The sequence below is a fragment of the Zootoca vivipara genome, chromosome 9, assembly GCF_965207765.1.
Source record: "Zootoca vivipara chromosome 9, rZooViv2.hap1.1, whole genome shotgun sequence".
NCBI lineage: Eukaryota > Metazoa > Chordata > Lepidosauria > Squamata > Lacertidae > Zootoca > Zootoca vivipara.
Window position 1 is genome coordinate 60546606 of NC_142592.1, and position 21320 is coordinate 60567925.

The 21320-nt window shown below is 45.7% G+C and overlaps 1 protein-coding gene across 16 annotated transcripts in view; it reads left to right on the forward strand.

The window, feature by feature from the left end:
* SOX5 (SRY-box transcription factor 5) overlaps positions 1-19446 on the forward strand; it is a 723673-nt gene extending 704227 nt beyond the window's left edge. For 10 of the 16 annotated variants that reach the window (XM_088652473.1, XM_088652474.1, XM_035127886.3 and 7 more), the window contains 4 exons: positions 4639-4747; positions 5630-5803; positions 11496-11712; positions 18674-19202. In XM_088652473.1, coding sequence (XP_088508599.1) covers positions 4639-4747; positions 5630-5803; positions 11496-11712; positions 18674-18980 — 807 coding nt within the window. In that variant the 3' untranslated portion in view covers positions 18981-19202. Of the gene's footprint in view, positions 1-4638; positions 4748-5629; positions 5804-11495; positions 11713-18673 lie in introns of all 16 variants that reach the window. The other 6 variants (XM_088652478.1, XM_088652476.1, XM_088652477.1 and 3 more) reach the window with 2 other exon arrangements.
* Positions 19447-21320: the final 1874 nt, after the last annotated feature.

Genomic DNA, 21320 nt, shown 5'->3' on the forward strand with positions numbered 1-21320 from the left:
CGGTAAGTTTCCAGCAATACAAAGTGTTGGTGCTTACCTTTAAAGCACTAAATGGCCTTGGCTCTGTATGCCTGAAGGAGCATCTCCACTCCCATCATGTAGCCTGGACACTGAGGGCCTGCTCCGAGGGCCTTCTGGCGGTTCTCTCACTGCAAGAGGTGAGGTTACAGGGAACCAGGCAGAGGGCCTTCTCGATAGTCGTGCATGCCTTGCGAAATGCCCTCCGTCAGATGTCAAGGAGATAAGTATCTATACAACCTTTAGAAGACATCTGAAGGCAACCCTATATCAGGAAGTTTTAAATGTTTAATGTTTCATTTTGGTTTTGTATATGCTGGAAGCGTGTTGTTGTTTAGTCGTTTAGTCATGTCCGACTCTTTGTGACCCCATGGACCAGAGCACGCCAGGCACTCCTGTTTTTCCACTGCCTCCCGCAGTTTGGTCATGTTGGTAGCTTCGAGAACACTGTTCAACCATCTCGTCCTCTGTCGTCCCCCTCTGGAAGCTAGGGTTGCCCTATTTCAAAAAGTGAAAATCCAGACCAAAAAATGGGGGGGGCGGCAAAGTTGTTGGGCGTTGTTGTTGTTGTTGTTGTTGTTTTGGCAAAAAGTAACATTGCCAAAAATGGCACTGCCAACATGGGTTGCCATACATCCAGATTTTTCTGAACATTTTGCTGATTTCCACCCGGACACTGCTTCTGACTGCGGTATTCCGGGTATGTCCACGAAATTCCAGACATATGGCAACCATACTGGAAGCTGCCCAGAGTGGCTGGGGCAACTCAGTCAGATGGGCAGGGTATTATTATTATTATCATTATTACATTCCTGTGTTCTTAAGGAAGAGAGTATGGTCGCATCTGGCTTCTCTGCTGAGAGCAGAAGCAGCAGGGTGACCTCTCTTTTACCTTAAAAATAAATAAATTCATACCGATTTCTCTAACAGTAACAGGTGACAGGAAAGAAAGACCCTACTCTGCCAGGGTAGACAATTCTGGGACAGAGATAGCAATATAAATAATCAGTACAAGACAGCTTCCTAAAATGTGCCAAAAGTAATTATACCTTGCTTCAAAAATCCACAAAATTAGGCACCGGCCACTAAACCCTAACAACAAATATCACAATGCAATCCGAACAACATAAATTTGAGGGCCAAAGCAGATGAGACGGTTTGTTACATATGAGTGAAGTTTATTACATGGCAAGGGGGCTTTTCGTTTTATTGGGTCGTCACTCTAATTCTGCATCCTAGAAAAGACGGTGGTTCCTTCGCAGAGTATCTGGATGCAGAAGGTCCCAGGTTCAATCCCTCCAAGTGGGGCTGGGAGAGACCTCTGCCTTCAAACCATAGCAAGCTGCTGCCAGTCAGAATCAATATTGCTGAGCTATATGGGCCAAATACCTGATTCCGTATAAGTCAGCTTCCTGTGTTTCTACTTGGAAAAGGTCATAGTACAGTGGCAGCAAGGCCCCGGATCAATCCCTTTTTTTCCAGGCAGGGCTGAGAAAGCTTCCTGTCATGTAGGGTAGAGAGAGCAGCAGGGCCGTCTTTACCCAGGGGTGCAAGGGGTGCGGGGCACCTGGGTGCCGAATCCTGGGGGCGGGCACCAGGCCCCCACAACTGAAGCCACCTGTCCCTGTCCCCACCTCCCCGGGCAGGGAAGCAGGGGCCGGACCCGCCGCAGTTCTCTCCTCCCCACTGCCACCTCTTTTTCCGCCTGTGCCACACGCCGCAAAGCCAAATGTATTGTTTATTAATTATGCCTCTTGAAAACTTTCTTGTTTCTTTCACTCAAACACCCTGCTACGTCCCTGCTGAGCTTTCGCTCCCCTCTTTGATTTAAAAACCCTTTTAATTTATGGATTACCGTGTCCTCTGCTTTAAAAACCAAATAACTTGTTTTGCTCATGAGAGTGTTCTTGCTTTTGTTTTGCTTTGGGTCGTCGTCTTCTTCTTCTTCTTCCTTTAGCCATTTTAATTTTGTTCAGTACATAAGCCGCAGCAGAGATTGGTTAAGTGTAACGGCTGGGCCTCCTCAGCCTTGGAGGCTGTTCCGTTGTTTTATAATTAAAGCTTTTTGCAACTCACTTTTCACCTCCTCTGCCCCGCTGCCAACTCTCGCATGCCATCCCTCTCCCTTTGCTCAGCACCAAGATTGACTGAAGGTTCACTTGAAGTCATGGCTCAAAGGGGCATAACGAAAGCATAGCTGACTGTTTTGACATCACTCGGCTTCAGAGTGACAGCCTCTGAGAATTATCTCAACTTTCCCTTTGATGGTGACTAATTGAATTATTTTATTATACTGCATGTTTTAGTAGTGGGGGGTTAGGGGTCGCCTTGTCGCTGAAACAGAGTCTCTGGTTCCTCCCCCCCTCCCCCTTATCGCTCCCGCGTTCTGCGGAGAGAGGCAACCGAAAGCCAGGCAAGTTGAACTGTGTGCGGCTTGTGAAAAGGAGGGTTGCCTTTGCCTTGCACATTTCAATTCTGCAGCACTGCAGCACTCCCAAACCTGGATGTGGAGGGGGAGGAAAGGAACATATTTCCAGCAATGATGAGTGCAGATACTGCACTCAGAGAAAGGCGCAGGCCCCGGCTAGCCTCTTCCAAAGTCCCACAGGAGAGGCACCATTCTCCTCCAAGCCAAGTGTGTGGCACTAATCCTGGCCACACAATGCTTCCGGCTATAGGATTTGCGGGAAAGCCATGTTTGCAGGAAAGCCATGCAGTTGTAAACACACTGCAGGCGCATTCCTGAGCTCTGAGCATGCCGTGGGGTTTGCGAGGGTGCTCCTTGGTCTTGCTGGGCATAACCCATTCCCAGAACTAGACTCTGAGCATCATCTCTGGCATAGGTGAGGAGCGGTGGTTGTGGGGTGGGGGAATGGCGGGGGTGGTGGTTATGCGCAACGTGTGACCCACAAAGCATGTCACAGCCATGGAGAGCAGCCGTCCAGGGGTTGTATAAATCACTGGAGTGCTGTATACAAATTTGCAAGTTTTCCCGACCTGTTCTCTTTGAATCCCACTCTTTAGCTGCTTTATGGATTATTATGAACTCCATGTGTTACTTTAACATGCATTTTTACCTGTCCTTATTGTCTTTAATATATATATGTATGGGGAGAGAGAGAGAGAGGGAGAGGGAGAGGGAGGGACTTTTCAGCATAGAATAAAATAAAAGCAGATTAATCTAAATAAACTTGAAAAATGCCTTTTTTACTTTAAAAAAGGGGAAAAGGGGGAGTACAAAGAAGAAATACAAAGCCCTCTGTCAGAGGTGGATCTTAACCCTTGTTTCACACGGAAGGGTGCGGACCCTCCTAGCTCTCATGTGCGAGCTTCCTTTTCTTCCCCCAGCCTCCCACCCTGGAAGACCTTCCCTTCCCTGCCTCTCACACAGGATCTTTCCTTGTGTAGCAAATGACACCGTTCTCATCTATTTTCCATCACCTTTTGCCCTCTGTTTGTTCTCTTGGGACGATAGTGTTCCTCCACTGCTATTGGGTATCTTTTCCCCCTCAGTTCCCCACCCCACCCCTACAACACCCGAGGTGTTGTTCAGATACCATAAAATAGCGAAATCTTGTTAGCTTCGTTGCACCATCGCTGCACCAAATAAAGGAGATTCTGACTGAAGATCAGGAAGAACTTTCTGATGGTGCAAGCTGTCCGACAGTGGAAGGGACTTCCTCAGAAGGTGTTGGACCCTCCTTCACTGAAGGGTTTTTAAGCAGAGGTTGGGTGGCCATCTGTCGAGGATTGTTTAACTGTGATTCCTGCATTGTAGGGTGTTGGACTAGACTCCTTCCAACCCTACAATCCTGTGAAATAAGAGTGAGGGAAGCGCTTCTTGCCCTCACCCTGGAATGTTGTGGGCGAAACAGTTTTAAGGAAAATGGATGAGAAAGTGATTGTCGCAGTGATGAGTGGGGTGAAAATGTCACCCATTTGCAAAGGTACTTCTGAAAAATCATTAGAAGGGATTGTTGCCGTTTACATCTTGTGAACAAGGTAGTCATTTTTGGCTCAGAGTAATTTCCTTTGGCTATTTTCTCAGTTGCCTTACTTGCATCTCAGACAAGGATAGGGATAAAAATTAACATCAGGAATGGCCCTGGCATACTTTGAACATCCTATCGATCGCACTGTTAAGTTTTACAAGGTTTTTCAGAGGCAAGTATCCATCGGACCCATCAGAAAAATTAGCAACTTAAATTGCCCTCTGGGTTGCTAAACGAAATCCACTTTTCAGTACACTGAATTCCACCAGAAACATTTGAACCGCTTGTGGAACATGCTAGCCGAGCACTTGCAATGTGTGTCAAACTAATCTGAATTTCACAAGCTTACTCATCCTCGGCTAATAAAGCTGTATTTTTTAATGGGAGGGGTGAATGTTCAAGCCATGATACTTCCAGCTCATAAAACCTCCCAAAAATAATTGTGTTATTCTCTCCCCACCCCCGGGCATTCACCCCACTTTCATTTACTTTTCCAACTCAGCCATCTTCTTCCTTATTTTCTAACCCTCCTTCTCTGGGGAATCTTGCAAATTACCTATGAACTTTGTGGTTCCATTGCATGTTAATAAAAAGACTCCTTTGTGCCCTCTCTTCTCTCCCCACCCAGGACAAAACGACACTGGAGAACCTGACTCAACAGTTGGCAGTCAAACAGAATGAAGACGGGAAGTTTAGCCACGCTATGATGGATTTCAACATGAGCGGAGACTCTGATGGTCAGTAGCGGAGCGCTTTGCCTTATTCCCAGCTGTTCCTGTGCATCCACTCGGGCGGTGGAGAAAGAACACTGATCTCCTTGGTACTTAGCACATGGCGAGGAGACACCCACTAGACAAAGCTGGTGATGTGCGATGCTGCAAGTCTGTGGGTTAATTTTTCATGCTGTCACAGTAAACGCCATTGCCAAAGTTTAGACCACATCTCTGGCTCAGTGAAGATGAGATGAAAGATGCAAACAGAAATAGGTTTTGGAAGAATGAGATCAGTTGCAGAAGTGATCAGTTAGCAGAGCCGATTGGCCACAGGACAGGCGCACCCTGGGACTGTAGCAGCTGTTTGAGTTGCACGGACCTTTCATATTGTATCACTGCAGAGGTGTCCGTGCATGAAAAAACAGGCGGCCATGAACAAGCATTTGTTGGCTTATTACATCCGATTCATACATCACAGGGCAGGGGGTTAGATGTTCACCAGGGTGGTGAAGTGGTAAGAGTGTTGAACCTGGTTGCCATTCAGCCATGGAGCTCACCGGGTGACTTTTGGCTAACCTACCTCACAGGGGTATTGTGAGGGTAAAATAGAGGGGCCTTGAGCTCCTTAGCAAGTAAGCTGGGATATATACCATCAACAACTATGTTTATGTGATTATATGGTGGAGGGAAAGCACACTAGTGCCATTATCCACCATGCCATAAAGTTGTACAACAAGTACATGTCTTAACTGAGTCCATAACATTTGAAAATGGGAGATGCAGACTTCATGCTGCAGTGGCAAACCTCCTGAGTACGATTTAAAGCTATGCTTGTGGAGGCAGCTTATAACAATGAAATAACCTTTGCTCCCTGCCTTTTCTGCCCTCCCACCCCCATCGTTTTAGGAAGTGCAGGTGTCTCAGAATCTCGGATTTATCGGGAGTCCAGAGGGCGTGGGAGCAATGAACCCCACATCAAGCGCCCAATGAATGCCTTCATGGTATGGGCAAAAGACGAGCGGAGGAAGATCCTGCAAGCTTTCCCGGATATGCACAACTCCAACATCAGCAAAATACTGGGTAAGGCAATGAAAAACAGGAGCAGCAGTTCTCCAGCAGGGGTCTGTGGTTTGGAATGGGCATAATATCGACAGGACACCCATCTGGTTCTGCTAAAGCCATTCTGTGCGTAACTCAGAATGGGGTGGCAGAATTCTGGACTGCACCATTTCATAGTGGAGCGAGGTGTCTCCTAAATGAACTGTGGCCAGGATAGTCAAGAGACCATCTTGTTCGAATGTAGCTTGCAGAATGGCCATGACTTTGCACTCGGATCAGTATCTGAGGCTCCTTCCACTTTTGGGAGTGAAGGTGGGCACGAAAGGTGGAGTCTTTTCAGTCACATCCCCTTGGTTATTGAAGATCCCTCCTTGAGAGGCTCAGCCAACTCAAGCAATACTCTCTTTTCAGTAAATAATAAAAATGTAGTTATATCAGGAATGTTTGGGGAGTGAGCCATTTTGGGTGTTGGATATGGGGTATGGCTTCTTTGGGGTTGTGTTTGTGTCTTGTTAGTCTTTGTAGCTCAAGGGTCACCCAACATTTGGGTCAGTAGGCACATCTGGAATTTTGGGCACCAGCCACAAAATGGCTGCCATGGGGCATGGCATGACACAAAATGGGTGCCATGCTTCAGCCACCCCATCAGCCACTCCTGAGCTCACTCACAAAGAGAAGCTCTTTGCACCTCTCCTTTGTTAAAAAAGGATGGGTGAATGAATGTCCACACCTGGCATCTAATGAAAATGTGGGCATGTTTAAGGGAGCATATTCAGTGTAGGAGAGGCTGAACCCATTGCAAACAGAACCTGAGGAGAAAGAGCAAAATTTCTCTGTTGTGCTGAGGTTTCTTGAGGCGACATCTACTGTGTTCTTTCATGAGTGCTGCAGAAGGCACATTGGTGACCCCTTTTGTAGAATTTTATGTGGATTTTACACAACATTTTGATGTTTGTATTATTATTGTTCTTTTTTTCCCCAACCCGCCTTGGGACCAAAATACAAGATATAGTGATTAGTAATTGAAATGATTCTGAAAGTTCCTCTGTGTGAAAATCTCTTTTTAGTAATGAACATCAGAAAGAGGACTTGGCTACACATTTCTCTCTAGAACGTGAGCTTGCCGTTTTCAGGGAGTTGTGTTTGATCCGTTGTGTGTGCCTGTCTGTTTTTACATGAGGGGGCAATGTCCTTCCCATTACCTGTAGCAGTGCAGTCCACAATTCTGGCTTTTCATTCTAAGCAAATGTGTAGGTTGACTCAATTTCACACGGGCAAGTTGGCCGCTGGAGAAATTCTGCTGGGAGCAGGATTTGTGTGACTGCTGTAGGATTCTTCATTGTACAGATTCACAGAGGCCTATATACTAGCTGTCGGTTATAGATGGCAGGTAGGATGACTTTAATAGGGCACCTGAATTGACTAGATTAGTCGGAGGAAAGTGAGATAAGGAGTCTACATTTGTTCCCGGGAAGATAACACTTGCATATGCTAGCAGAAGGGATTTAAAGGCAGTTAGTGACTGTGAGATTAAGCCTACAGAGTCAGGAGAAAAACAGTTTGTCTCGGTCTTTGCATTTAAGAGCTGTCCTGATTAAACTTACCTTTAAGCAATAGTCTTCAGGAATTGGTCAGATCACTGCAAACATCATCTCCTCCACTTTTCATACAGAAAGTACAAAGGGAACTTGGATGTTTTCTCCCAATCTTAACTGATTGTTTGGGATAACAACCTCCAACAGCACGCTGCTAATTCATTCCACTTAAAATAGGCCCTTGAGCCGGGCTGACATTTTACTCAGTCTCTGGGGGATCCGCGTTGACATTTTAAAGGGCTTCTAAGCATTTTATAATACCCTCCAAATCTGGTTTTAATAAACCATTTCGGCTAAGAAATTTAACATAAGGAATCACCTTTTACTGTTTAGCACTAGGCCAGGCCAGTGCAGGGAAGGAGGGAAATGCAGCGAGCGTATCGCGAGCATCTTTTTCCGATTAAATATACAGTACGTGGAGTGTAACATGCAAATCCATTCCAGATTCTCATAGAGATGACAGCCCTGCTTAGCTCTCAAAACTTCTTGCACTCACTGCAAGTGAGTGGTGAGGTTTGAAAGCAAGCGAAAGTGAGAGATTGCTTTTCTTTGAAACATCAGAGGATAAAGGGGGGAATCTCTTCCTCCTCTGCAATAAAGAGTGGGTGAGGCGCTCTCCTCTTCCCCTGATGGAAATGCTGGAAAGGTCCCTTCTGGGCTGCCAAAGGCCACTTTTTGAACTCAGCAGGGAGTTCTCTATTAACTTGGGGAAGGAGAGGGAGTTGGAAGCTCACAGATCAACCAGGTACTCGGGTCTCTTTGCAAGAATAGCACAGTTGTTCTAACTCAGCATCGTCATCATTCTTCCTTCTTCCTGGCACTGGGGTCAGGTGTCTGAAGTTTCACACTGACTGTGGGTTATGTGAGACTATTGCTCAACCAGGCGCTCTCTCTCTATCTCTATCGCTCTCTATCTCTCTCTATGGCTCCAGTACTACAGTGCTATTCTGTCCTGGGATTAAATTTTGACACTTTTGATATTATGCTCTGAACATTTAAAAAAAATGGGGGGGGGAGTACCAATGCATGGATTTGTTAGCAAAGTCATCTGCGCACATGTTTGCCATCCATCTGTTCATTAGTACGTAAACTGGTGTATTCGATTTTTATTTCACTTTTTTGCAAAAAGGAAAAGAGATGGCTTGTTAAGGAACCTTGTCTCATTTTTAAGATGTGCTTCAGTCTTTCAGTGTTCCCACTCGTAGTCTTTAAGATTCTCTCTCTCTCTCGTGTGTGTGTGTGTGTGTGTGTGTGTGTGTGTGTGTGTGTGTGTTGCAGTTAATTGGGGGGGAAAACTAAAACACAATTTTCTGTATTCAGCCATTTTTATAGGAATGTGAAATAGGAGGCCTGAGAAAGCCGGGATCTCTGAATGTTGAGCTGTTTCTCCTATTTGGGAAGTACAGTATGCTGATAACACCATCCTTGCCTTATTTGCATGCAGCTGTTCAGGCAGATCTCACCAAAGCAGTTCACCAAAAGTTATATTGCAACAATAAGCATTAATTAAAAAAAAACAAAAAATAGTTGCAATGAAACAGAAAGACTGGTGTGTTTGTTTCAAGGAAGCTGTAACTGGTTCTTCTCCCCTCCCCACTCATAGTAGGGCCCTTCGGAAGCCCCTGTGGTGGCCCTTGGCGGAGGCCACTGCTGGGAGCAATGGGTGTGGAATTGGCACTTTACAAAAGAAAGAAAAAAGGTCATTGCCCCAAGAAACTTACAATCTGAATGTCAATGAAGGGAGAAAGCCGCTGGTGCACCTCTGTATCCTTAGACCAGCCTTTTCTAGACTGGCATTAATTGGTTAAATGCTTCATGGGAAAAGTGGAAAAGAGATACGATGAGGCAGGCTGTGCCTTAGCCTATGTATTTGTCAGCCTAGCCTACCTCGCAGGCTGGTTGTGGAAGGAGTTGAGATAAGAAAGATAAAGCTGCAGGGTTTTTTTCCCCTGGGGAGAAAGGTAGAGGAACTCGTCATGAAGTTTGCTTGTTTATTGCAGGCCCAGTCACAGTGCCGCACACACACACACCCCGCCAAGGTAGTGGCTAAATGTAAGGTGTAACTAATAAACTCAAACAGACAATGATCTGGATTAGAAATGGCCCCCACTTTATTGATTACAGATGATAGGTGGATTTTTGGTTCAGGTATGGAGTGTATATCCATTCCAGCCCCTTCCCCCACACAAGAAATAATTATGATTTAATTTAAAAATGGTGAGGGAACCCGTTTAGGGCTTTAAAGGTCAGCACCAGCGCTTTGAATTGTGCCCAGAAACCTCCTGGGAGCCAATGTAGGTCTTTCAAGACTGGTGTTATGTGGTCTCGGCGGCTGCTCCCAGTCACCATTCTAGCTGCCGCATTCTGGATTAGTTGTAGTTTCTGGGTCACCTTCAAAGCTAACAAATGGCACCATCACAGTTGAATGGTACATTCCAGACAGGCAAAAACTCTCAAGGAGGGTGCAAACCATGGCCAGAGAGGGGAATGGCTTGGGGACAGTGGGTGTAGCTAGGGAGGGAATAAGGTGTGCGGAGAGTTCCAAGGGCCAGACAGAAAGGCTTGGAGGGCCGCCTTTGTCCGAGCTTCCAGAGGGAAGGGGGAGTCCTTCTGTGTAGACACATTTCCTGCCCCTTGCAGGATTCCTGCTTGGTTCCCAGCGTGCATTTGACCCCCATCAAAAGAGAAAGGCCTACTCGCACCCACCTAGCAAGGCAAGTGGAAAACTGGCAGTTAAAAAACTGAGACTTTCCTAATAGAAGCTATATGGTTTGCTGGTGTTTTTGTTGGAGCAAGGGACAAATGTTTTGCAAAAGGGAGAGAATGTAAGCTTTCTGTAGATCATAAATGGTGCGTGGGGTGTTTGTGATGATCTAGGCATGGTGGAAGTTATAATGTGAGCTAACTGCAGCGAGGAGGAAGGCCCCGGCTGTCTCCCAAGTTGATCAGCCCCCACAATGTCCTTGCCACATTTCCACCCAGGGGTTGTTTTCATAGCCAGGGGCGCATCTCTGTCTCCCCAAAGAGGCTGAGCACTACAAGGCTAGCCTGAGTAATATCCCATTGGGTCATTTCTTTTCTCTCCCCCCCCCCAAAAAAATTCTCCCAGCCCAGATTTATGAGCATCATGAGTATTTTGTAAGAACAAAAATCTCTCCACCCAGCTCCATTAGAAAAAGCAACCCGGAGAGCAAATGAACATTGTTCCTCCATTTGTAATATTTTTCTTTTCTCAGATCCTAGCAAAGCATTGCCTAGGACTTGTCCACTTACACAGCCAGAAGAGGGTTGTTGTTGTGTTTCCCCTTAAGGGACATAACTTTAATCACTTGTGTCATTCATCCTCTGGGGCCGATGCAATTATGCATGTGGGAGTTTGTGTGGGTGTCGGTGTACACACATGCATGCATACACATTGTGTACACACACACACAACGCACAAGTGATATTAAACAACAGTAAGGAACTCAGGTCACTTTACTAATAAGCTGGATGACATTATTAATAAACACATTTGGCAAAGGAGAGACAAGAAAGGCAGTGGGGGCAGGAATGGAGTCATTAGTGAGGCTGGATGAATGAATGGCTTTTTGCAGCAGAACGTAAGCAAAACAGGTCCTATCTCAAGGAGCCACAAGACATGGATGAGAGAAGTGACTGGTCCATTAGGGCAAACGGGGTAATGCTTCACTAACCTTGGCCAGCCCCTGTCCCACTTTCTAGGAATGGAGGAGAAATTTGATTTTGTTTGCATTTTCATGAGAAACTGCCAAATTAACACTCCAGGTAGCTCCAGCAAGGGAGCAATCCAGCATCTGCCTTGGGCAAAGGAAAGCCACCAGTGACTCTTTTGGAGCTACCAAAAGGATGCAGGTGACCACCTACCTTACAATTTGGGAGGGCTCTCAAGGTACCACCAGATCAGCTTTCCCAAAACTTGGGTCTCCACCTGTTTTACTAGAAACCCTGCACCAGATCCAAGTGTTACATGGACTGGATCTGGCCCTCAGGTTGCCACTAGACCACTCCAGGGCTGGCAAGTCCTTTGGTGACGACATCCACAGCTTTGGAAAGACTCAGAGATTGACAGATCTCCTTTTTCCTTCTCCCCCCGGCAGGCTCTCGCTGGAAGGCTATGACGAACCTTGAGAAGCAGCCGTACTACGAGGAGCAGGCGCGCCTTAGCAAGCAGCACCTGGAGAAGTACCCGGATTACAAGTACAAGCCCAGGCCGAAGCGCACGTGCTTAGTGGACGGGAAGAAGCTGCGGATCGGCGAATACAAGGCAATCATGCGCAATCGGCGTCAAGAGATGAGGCAGTATTTCAATGTTGGGTATGGGCCCTTTGTGGTGGATTTCATATACTTAGGTGGAAAGGGTCTGGGGTAGCTCAGTCGATAGAGCACAAGACTCTTAACCTCAGGGTCATGGGTTCAAGTCCCATGCTGGGCAAAGGATTCCTGCATTGCAGGGGTTGGACTAGATGGCCCTCGTAGTCCCTTCTGACTCCACCGTTCTATGAGTCTATGTGCATTTTAGCCTTGCAGGTGTTATTAGGCATATAGTGGGGACCTGGAGTTTTCCCGGTGTGGGATGATGGATAAAAGTTTGCCTCTCTTTTCTCCTGACTTTAAAGGTTGGGGGTGGCTCAGTCAGTAGAGCATGAGCCTTTGAATCTCAGAGTTGTGGGTTCGAGCCCCACGTTGGGCAAAAGATTCCTGCATTGCAGGAGTTTGGACTAGATGACCCTTGGGATCCCTTCCAACTCTACAGTTCTAATATTCTAAGGTCTGCTCGCCCAACCACTAGCGCATGAGAGCTGTAGCCACTTCAGCTGGTGGGAAGTCAGTTGTGTGCATCCACACCTGTCCTCGTAACATGACTTTCGGTGCATCACATGCAGTGATGGGCAACTGCATGGATGGCTTTAAAAGGACTGGGCAAATTCCTGGAGGGTGAGGCTGGAAAGGGCTACTAGGCACAATGGCTACATTCTGGCCCCACAGTCGGAGGCAATATGCCTCTGAATGCCAGTTGCCAGGATTGGGAATCGCAAGTGAGGAGAGAGCCCTTGTTGCACTTGGGACCTGGGGTTGGGCTTCTCATGGGCATCATGGGCTGACCATTGTGAGAACTGGAGTTCTGGGTGAGATGAGCCTTTTTGGCCTGATTCAGCAGGGCCCCTCTTACATTCAGGACGCGGTATTTGCAAGTGGTTTGCAAGCTTGGTTCTCAGAGCCATTCTGTGGGATGAAAAGCAGGCCATGTAATCAATGACACCCCACCCCCCGCTCTTCATTCTCGAGAAATGCTGCCCATTGGCAACTGTGATTGTTAGTAGTCGCCGATACAGTCCTGTCCCCCTTTGCGAATTTTTCTGGTCCCCTCTCAAAGCTGTCTAAGCCATTGCCTTTCACCTCATCTTCGTGGCAGTGAACTCCTTTAGTTAATTGCAAGTTGGGCCTGCTACAAAATATTGCAGTGTGGTGCCCTCCAGTTCAGGGTGCCAGCCAGCTAGCCAATCAGGCCTGCTTTCAAGCTCCACCATTCCACTCCCATTCCCCTTTTGAACCCTATGCAAACGTTCAGTTTCCTAGAGCTTTCACTAAGTTTGAAGGCAATGCTCAGAAGCAGGGGACCTCCTGTTCTTCTGGGGGCAACCCATGGGATTTACACCCCTGACTATGCAGGGTTCTAAATCATTCAAGGAGCCTCTATGAGGATGAGAGAGAAATGTTTTCCATTTTGCCCTCCAAAAGTCACCTTACTGCTTACTCCACATGCTAGTTTTCGATGCAGCAGTCACACAATGGTAGCCACAATCCATACCGACCCCGCTATTTCTTGACAAATACATTGGCAGATTCCTACTTTCCAGGGGGTTGGGCTAGATGACCCCCCAGGGGACTCTACAATTCTTCCAGACAGTGTTCTACCTGGAGCTGCCAGGGATTGAACCGGAGTCCTCCTACATGCAAAGCAGATGCTCTAATACTGAGCTACATCCATTCCGTTTAGGGTACATAAGCAGGACTCCTCACACCTGAACATCAGAAATAGAGGAAAGGGTGTGCCTTGTAAATAAATATACACTCTTTCCTGTCCTGCATGTTCTGGGGAGAAAGAGCAGACGTTTCATCACTTAATGCACAATTAATATATGGAATTCACTGCCACAAGATTTTGTTACAGCTACTTATAGAGGATGGAGGGGAAATTTGATTCAGTGTGCATTGAAAGCAGGACCAGTCAAATCTGCACTGTCAAAAACAATTTGCAAACCAAACCAAAGATATCCTTTGGATTTTTCACTTATCTGAATTTTGCGATGCGGTTCTTCAACAAAACAGCGTTTGCAAAAATGCATTTATTAGGGGAGTGTATGCATTAAAAATGAAGATATAAGTGAAAAGAATTGGGAAATGTGGGGTAATTGCTTGCAAATTGGTGTGCATTAGTCAAAATATAAAAATTATTTAATAGGAGAAATTCACACTAAAACGTTTATAATATTTCACGAGGATTTTTTTAAATAAAAAATCATACATCGCTAAAAAATGTGAACTGAATTTAAGACTGGGGGAAATGAGAAGCAAAATTGATATATCCTTCTATGTACTTACATAACGCTGCATCTTTCTGAGTTGGTTGAGAACAAACGCCTAGCCGATCCAAAGCTAAGCACTTTTGAGTCCTATTGATTTTTTTTCCAGCGTAAGAGTTAAGTACAGGTTTAAATCTCTCCTGTTGAAATCAAGGAGACTTAAAACTGCTTAACCACGGCTGGACTGCGCCCAACGTTTTTGGAATGAGAGCTGGCTGTTTGAGCCTGGTTAATGGATGACAGTAATGATGAACAGAGATGAATCTGCCCAGCTACTGCTAAGTGTCACCAGGCAGTATTTTAAACAGCTACAGTGTGCATTGTAATACTAAGCAGCTCAGCCCAGAAATCTGAGCCGCTTAACCCTGTGGTGTTGGCAAGTCCGGTGATCCCACTGGTAAGCGCGGAAACAAACAGAGGGATGGCAGCCAAACCTTGGCATCAGGAGATTAAAAAGAGAGGGAGGTGAGGACCTTTTGGAGGAAGAATAGGCAGCGAGAAAGCCTCCAGAATTCCACTTATCTCGCCAACACTGATGCTTGACAATGTTAGGGCGGGGGGGGGGGAGAGGATTAATCCAGCAATAGTTGAAATGTTATTCAACTTTCTTACTGAGCTAGCCAAATTCTCTCTGCTGGGAGTGATGCAGATACTTTGGGGTTACCAATAGGTGTGCCCCAAATGAGGTCTTTGAAACAAGGTGACACCTTTAAGGGAACTGGTTTTGGGTTCTCTAATGGGCATAACATTTGTTGGAATGTGGCAAACGAGGCTACTGCAACCTCGTGCTAAGCTTGGCGTGCTTAGAACTGATTGCTTTCAGTAGACTTTATCATGCCTAACTCAGCACAGCGTCAGGCTGTAGGGCCTGAATCCCGACCAGGTGAGACTGGGACTTGCTTATGAGTAAACATGGTGAGGGTGGTATTACAGGTAGCAGCTCTTCAGAAATATAGAGGTGGCTCCATAGAGCTGCCATGGTTTGTGGCACACAGTGAACTCTGATGTTGCAGGTTTTCAAAGTGTTCCAACCCTATACTCAGAAATTAGCCTCCTAACCACGGCCAGCTGTAACAGATCTAGCTACATGTTGGTGTTGCTGTTGTGGATGCCTGTTTGGTAAAATCCATCCTACGTAATCCACACTTCCCTTATTTAACCCATGCTAAGTGCAAATTATTTTTACCAGTCCATACACCTGCATGCTCTTGGAGCCCTACAAAATTGGGGTTTGGTGGGCGAGTATTCTGTATGGATTGAAATTGTCTACAGACCAGAGCTGCTGGTCTAGTCATTTTCACATCACTTTTGAATTCAGTGATACTAGGGCCCTAGGACTCAGATATTCTAAACCTGTGATTGGGCTATCTCACTTTAGATCAGCCTTCAACAACTGCAACTCCCATCGCTTCTGGTTGAGGCTGATTGGAGTTGTAGTCCAAAATGACCTGGAAGGTGAAGCTGTTTTAACCAGTAGGTTGAGGTTCTCGTGACTGAATGTTCATCTCTACAAAATCAGTCTCCACACAGAAATACAATATTCTCTTAGGGATTCTAGCTCTCTATATGCAGGTATTAATTCAATTTAATTGCACAGAGGAGCATTGCAGTCTATGAAGTGGTTCAGCCCGGACTCAGGTTTACCACCTCAGCAAAAACAAGGGCAAACGCAGCAGCTGCTGTTAGAAATTAAAACAAGAAGACAGGCGGGTCTTATCTCTCCTTAGCAAGGCTCCCTCTTCCCCTCTCTCACTAGGTTGGTATGGTCTTCACCTTGTCTGCTGCTGGCATGTAGCCCTCAGACTGAAATAGTTTCCCCACTCCTGTGTCCTCTGCCCCAGATATTGAGGCCTTCCAGGATCGTTCTGAGGCTTATTGCATGCTTGGTGTAAACGGCCAGGGCAAGGTTTCACTCTCAGTTAAGCCTGCTCTTCTCCGGAGATTCCCCTCCTGTCTCCCGTGGCAAGGCTTTCCTTTGCAGACGGACACACCTTTGATGACATTACAATGCGGAGCATGTTCTGCACAATATTATCGCAATTGAATTAGCCCATGCTGCAAGGCAACAAAAGGAGCATCAGTGCTAAATCTGTAGGTTTGCAAGGATGCCCCAGAGCTTCTTAGGGATATAAACACAGCCAGCATTCCAAGATTTGAGGAAGGAATTTAGCAGGCCTAAAATAACCCAGCTCTTTCATGACATTTGCATGTATTTCCAAGCTTTCGGTATCTGAAAAGGAAGGTTTTAAGCAGATGCTTGGCATGGTAGCTTTATGATTTCACAGAAAAGTTACAACAAGATGGACTAGGGCTGTATGCCTCTCTTGGATGCTCAGAGCCAGCCACAGAAGGACTTTTAAATAGGGTTTTGGTTTTTAAGAACTGCCTTAAGGTCTGATTTTATGAAGCTGTCTTTTTAAATTGAGTCAGACAAGTGGATTTGTCTACCTTTATATTGTTTATGCCAGGGGTTGGAGAATTTCTGGCCTAGGGATGGGAGAAGAATTTTTATTAAGTTCTCATTTGCACTCCCCCCCCCCTCAAAAAAAAGATATGCAAATTCAAAGGAAGGTTGTGTTTCTGGTTGCATATCTCCAAATCTTGCAAAGCCATTTTCCAGGCAAGTAACATGTACAAAAATGCATATACTAGGGTAGTGTATGGATGAAAATGCTTATAGAGAAGTTTTTAATGTTGGCGGTTTTATAAATTGTTGGAAGATGCCCAGAGTTGCTGGGGCAAACCATCATTGATGATGATGATGATACTATACTTGTGAAAGTGATACACAAGGATGTATATTAGGATAAGCTGCACACACACAAAAAAAGTGTGCTAAGGGAGAAATTTGGTCTAAAATGCTGATGGATTTCCATGGGGACTGTTTTAAAGTAAAAGCAGAAAAGTCACAAATGCATGTGGAAATGTGAGGATCTGAAGGCTGGGAAAATGAGAGAAAGTGAAACCAACAACTTTGCCCAGCCAAACTTGGCTCTATAAATGCTGTTGGACTCTAACTCCCACAGGTTCCCCATCCCTGGCAGCATGATGAAGTCATTCCCAGCCCTGGCAGCCTGACCTCTTATCTAGCTGGAGGTCCTGCGTAATGAATCTGGGTGCCTTCTCCCTGCCCCCATGGAAGTGTGTGCTCTACCACTGAGTGTGTGGGTCTTCCCCCTGGGATTTGACCTTTTTGTCTAGCAAAGGTTGCAGAACCAGAAATAAGTGTGATCAGTTGATCACACGGGAAATTCTTGCGCCAGCGCTGTTTCTCAAAGGGCCTTCAGAACTTCCAGCGCAGTCTACCCCCATCCCTCACAATTCAGGGATACAAATCTGCATCATGGGCATTGTGCTGGAGGAAGCACTAATGTTTCCTGATGCCAACACACCACGCATCAATGGAGACAGCCCTTGAAATGCAAGGAGCAGGTTCAGAGGTGGTTTTGTCAGCACCATGGCAGGGATGAAGAGAGGGTTAAACTTCCCCTCCTTGCCCCCACCCCACTTTCCTGAGGCTGCTCAGACTTCCCCATTGCTGCCGTTGACACTTATGCATTAATTACACTAGAGAAATTAATGTTGGTCCTAAGGAAGGAAGTGGGAAAACAGAGCTGTTATGCCCTATAGGGATTCTTCTGTACTGGGCCCACATGGGGAAATATCATGCCCATTAGAACTGAAGGAAATGCCAGTGAAGTCAGAGTGAAACAGAGAAATAATCAAATAATATTTGACATCTAAGGTATATCAAACATATGAAGCAATGGCTCCAATATAATGTAATGTTAAAAAATGCATTAAGATTTATAATACATGGGTGCAATTATTAAGATGTGGCATCTGGGGTCTGTAATTGCACCCAGTCGTGGGGTTGTGCTACCCCTAATGCCTTGCACATGGGCGCTTTCATTCTACTCAAAACTTCTTGGAAGTATGCATTCAACGACAGTACTAAATAGTTAATGTTCCTTACCTTAACTGCTGCATTTGTGTAGTTTCACTGCTGCGTTGTTAAATCAGAGTTGTCACCACACTGAGGTCTAATAACTTGAAAGCGCAATGTTTTATTTTCTTCCAGTTTGACTTTCTTGAAGTCTAAAATGATACTAATTAGTGGGGAGATGCTGGACATATTTTTATATCCCTGGAAACATGGCTTTAAGGGGGCCTGCAAAAGAGAGGGGGTAGGGAAAGAGAGAGAGAAGGGTAATAGCTTGGTGGCAGAGCATCTGTTTTGCATGCAGAAGGTCGCAGGTTCAATACCATCTCCAGGTAGGCTTGGTAATATCCTGCGCCTAAAACCCTGGAGGGTTGCTGCCGGACAGTGTACACTGTATACAACTGTTGTCGGTATAGGACAGGCATCCCCAAACTGCGGCCCTCCAGATGTTTTGGCCTACAACTCCCATCATCCCTAGCTAACAGGACCAGTGGTCAGGGATTATGGGAATTGTAGTCCAAAACATCTGGAGGGCCAGGGGATGCCTGGTATAGGACAACTGTTGACTATGCTTCTCCGCACTGCCACTGACAACCACGGTAGATAATACTGCGCCAGATGGACTAATTGACTCAGTATAAGGTAGCTTCCTTTGTTGATTTCTAAAAGAATGGCTTATGAGGATGCACCCTCCCCCTTGTGTCTAACGCTTCCCCGTATTGTTTTCCCCCTCCTTCATTGCCAACAGGCAGCAAGCACAGATTCCCATTGCGACGGCCGGCGTAGTCTACCCAGGGGCCATTGCCATGGCAGGAATGCCCTCCCCGCACCTGCCCTCGGAGCACTCGAGCGTTTCTAGCAGTCCAGAGCCCGGGATGCCCGTTATCCAGAGCACTTACGGCATCAAAAGCGAGGACACCTCCCACGTCAAGGAGGAGATGCAGACTGACGACATCAACGGTGAAATATATGACGAGTACGACGAAGAGGACGATGACCCCGATGTGGACTACGGCAGCGACAGCGAAAACCACATCGCGGGGCAAGCCAACTGATAAGAGGGGGGTCCCGGTTCTTGGCGTTGACCTCGGAGGACTTCAGTGGGAAGCCCCGGCTGGTATCTTAGCCCAGTGGCCAAGCACACAAACTTAAATCCTCACACACTGACTGTTACTTTAAAAAAAACTCTTAGTCTTAACTAGTTGGGGGGATATCAGCTGATCAATAGGCATCAGCCCGTGTCGGGGGGGAAAAATAAACTTTTTAAAAGGAAAGCGAAACAAAAAATTTAAAGAGACAAAAAGGCTCAGAGGAAGGAACCGTGACAAGGAAGACAACTCACGAAGACAACAAATATATATATATATATAAATATATATATATAAAACGGACGGAAATAAGCTATGGGTAATATAATGCCAGTAATTCAGCTGCTATACCCAAGCACTGAAGTCTTACCCGTTCAACCTTTTATTATTATTATTTTTTTCAAAATAAACTTTATGGCTGTTTGTTCTACAATGTTCTAGAAAATTCTCACTCAGGTACACAGTGCCAACAAGTGGCTTTGTGAATGTGTTCTGTTGTTTTTGTGCTACAGGTTAAAGGAAGAAAAAAAAAGATTTGGGGTGGGGTGGGGGGAGGTTGGGGAGGAGGTGACGCACCTGACCGGGATGGGGCGGGGGGCAGAATAGGTGATTTTTAAAAACAATTCTTTATACTTCCCCCTCCAACTTTCCCACCGTCTTTTTCACCCTTCCTCTCCAGAGTCAGGGTAATTTAAGGCATTTATGCATCTGGCTGGAACATGAGGAACGGACCTGTTTTTTTTAGCCCATGTGGCATTGCACATCCTGATTCACAACAATTGCTGCTTGCAGGCAAGGAAGAGGTCATTGGACCTGTAGGAGTTTGCTTAGGGCCCTGGTGGTTTGCTCCAGTGCATAATGTTTTCTGTGCAGGCTGCAATAAACCTTTGGGTGATTTGAGAGATTTGTAGACCATGAATTGAGCTCTAGAAATGCCCAATATTAAACATGGGACCTTTCATCAACACATCATCATCTTTATTTATTGGATATCTTACTTGCCTTTCACCACCAGGTCCCAGGACAGGTTACACCCATATAAAAATTCAATATTAAAATCCTTTAAAACAACAATGCTTTCTCATTGACCTACGTCCTTCCCTTCCACCAAAATACATTAACCCAGTCCCTTAAAAATGCAAGCACTTGTTATATTTTGGTTTGACACCTTCCTTATTATTCTACACACATCCTTAAATGGGTCATGCCAGTCACCAATAGCCAGTTAGCCTGATCACCTGGGAGACTTATGTGCCCTCGTCCCAATCCAGTGTCTGCTTGACCGTGATGGATGTGCGCGAGAGCATGTTGCCACATGGGCTGCAGTGGGCATACTCTTATTTCTGCTGCCACCACCCCAGCCAATCACCCCCTTCCTTTCTAGACAGGGCCTCCTTCCACCAATTGCACACCAGACATAGTCTCTGAGCAAGTGCCAAATTTGTACTCACATGCTGAACAACTTCCATTTCATGTTTTCTTTCCCAGTTGGTCGTCTTTTCTTTATTTCTTTCTTTCATCTCATCTTCGGTCTAAAGTTAGGACAGTGTTGTGTCTTAGACAATCTGTTGAAGAACCTGATTACCAGCAGCTGATGAGGTTAGGTTTTTCTTTCTTTAATTAATTTTCTATTAAAAAACAAACATAAGTTAAAGGAAACTGTAGGTGCTGTTCTCAGGTGAAAGAGAGAGAGAGAGAGAGAAACAAGAGATTTAGAGGGAAAATATATTTTATGAATCATGGACTTGTGTGTTTAGGTGGATGTGGGTGTTTATGGTACTAATAAGAATAATCTTCAGACAATTGTTGGGGTGGAGCAGAATGACTGAGTATGTATGACATCCTTAATTTACACTTCATGTTGCTACATGTAATAGATTTCCATTGTTTGCATATGAAGTGTGGCACTGAGGAATGTGAAGCATTAACTTCCTAAGTCAAGTATTGGGGAGGAAAGGGTGAGGATGTCCATTGTCATGTGTTCAGAGACTTTCAGCTCCAGATCCGCATCAACCATGAGGTGGAGGCTGAGATGAAATCTTGCTTGTGGATGAAATCTTGAGTGAGCTATGAAAATAATTCCCATGATGTATGAATGATTGACCCAATATGTGTGAGCCATCTTCCCATGCCCGTGTATCCAGAGTTGGACGCAGATTGGGCAAGGCATTCCTCACAATTTGTCATTCCACATAGTCCCATCCCTCATGATGGAAAGTGCGCTACTACGCTACCATGGGGAATAACAACTGCAGTGGGCCTTTGTGTATCAATAGCTGTTCCAGTCAATTCCATCTGGCATTTTCC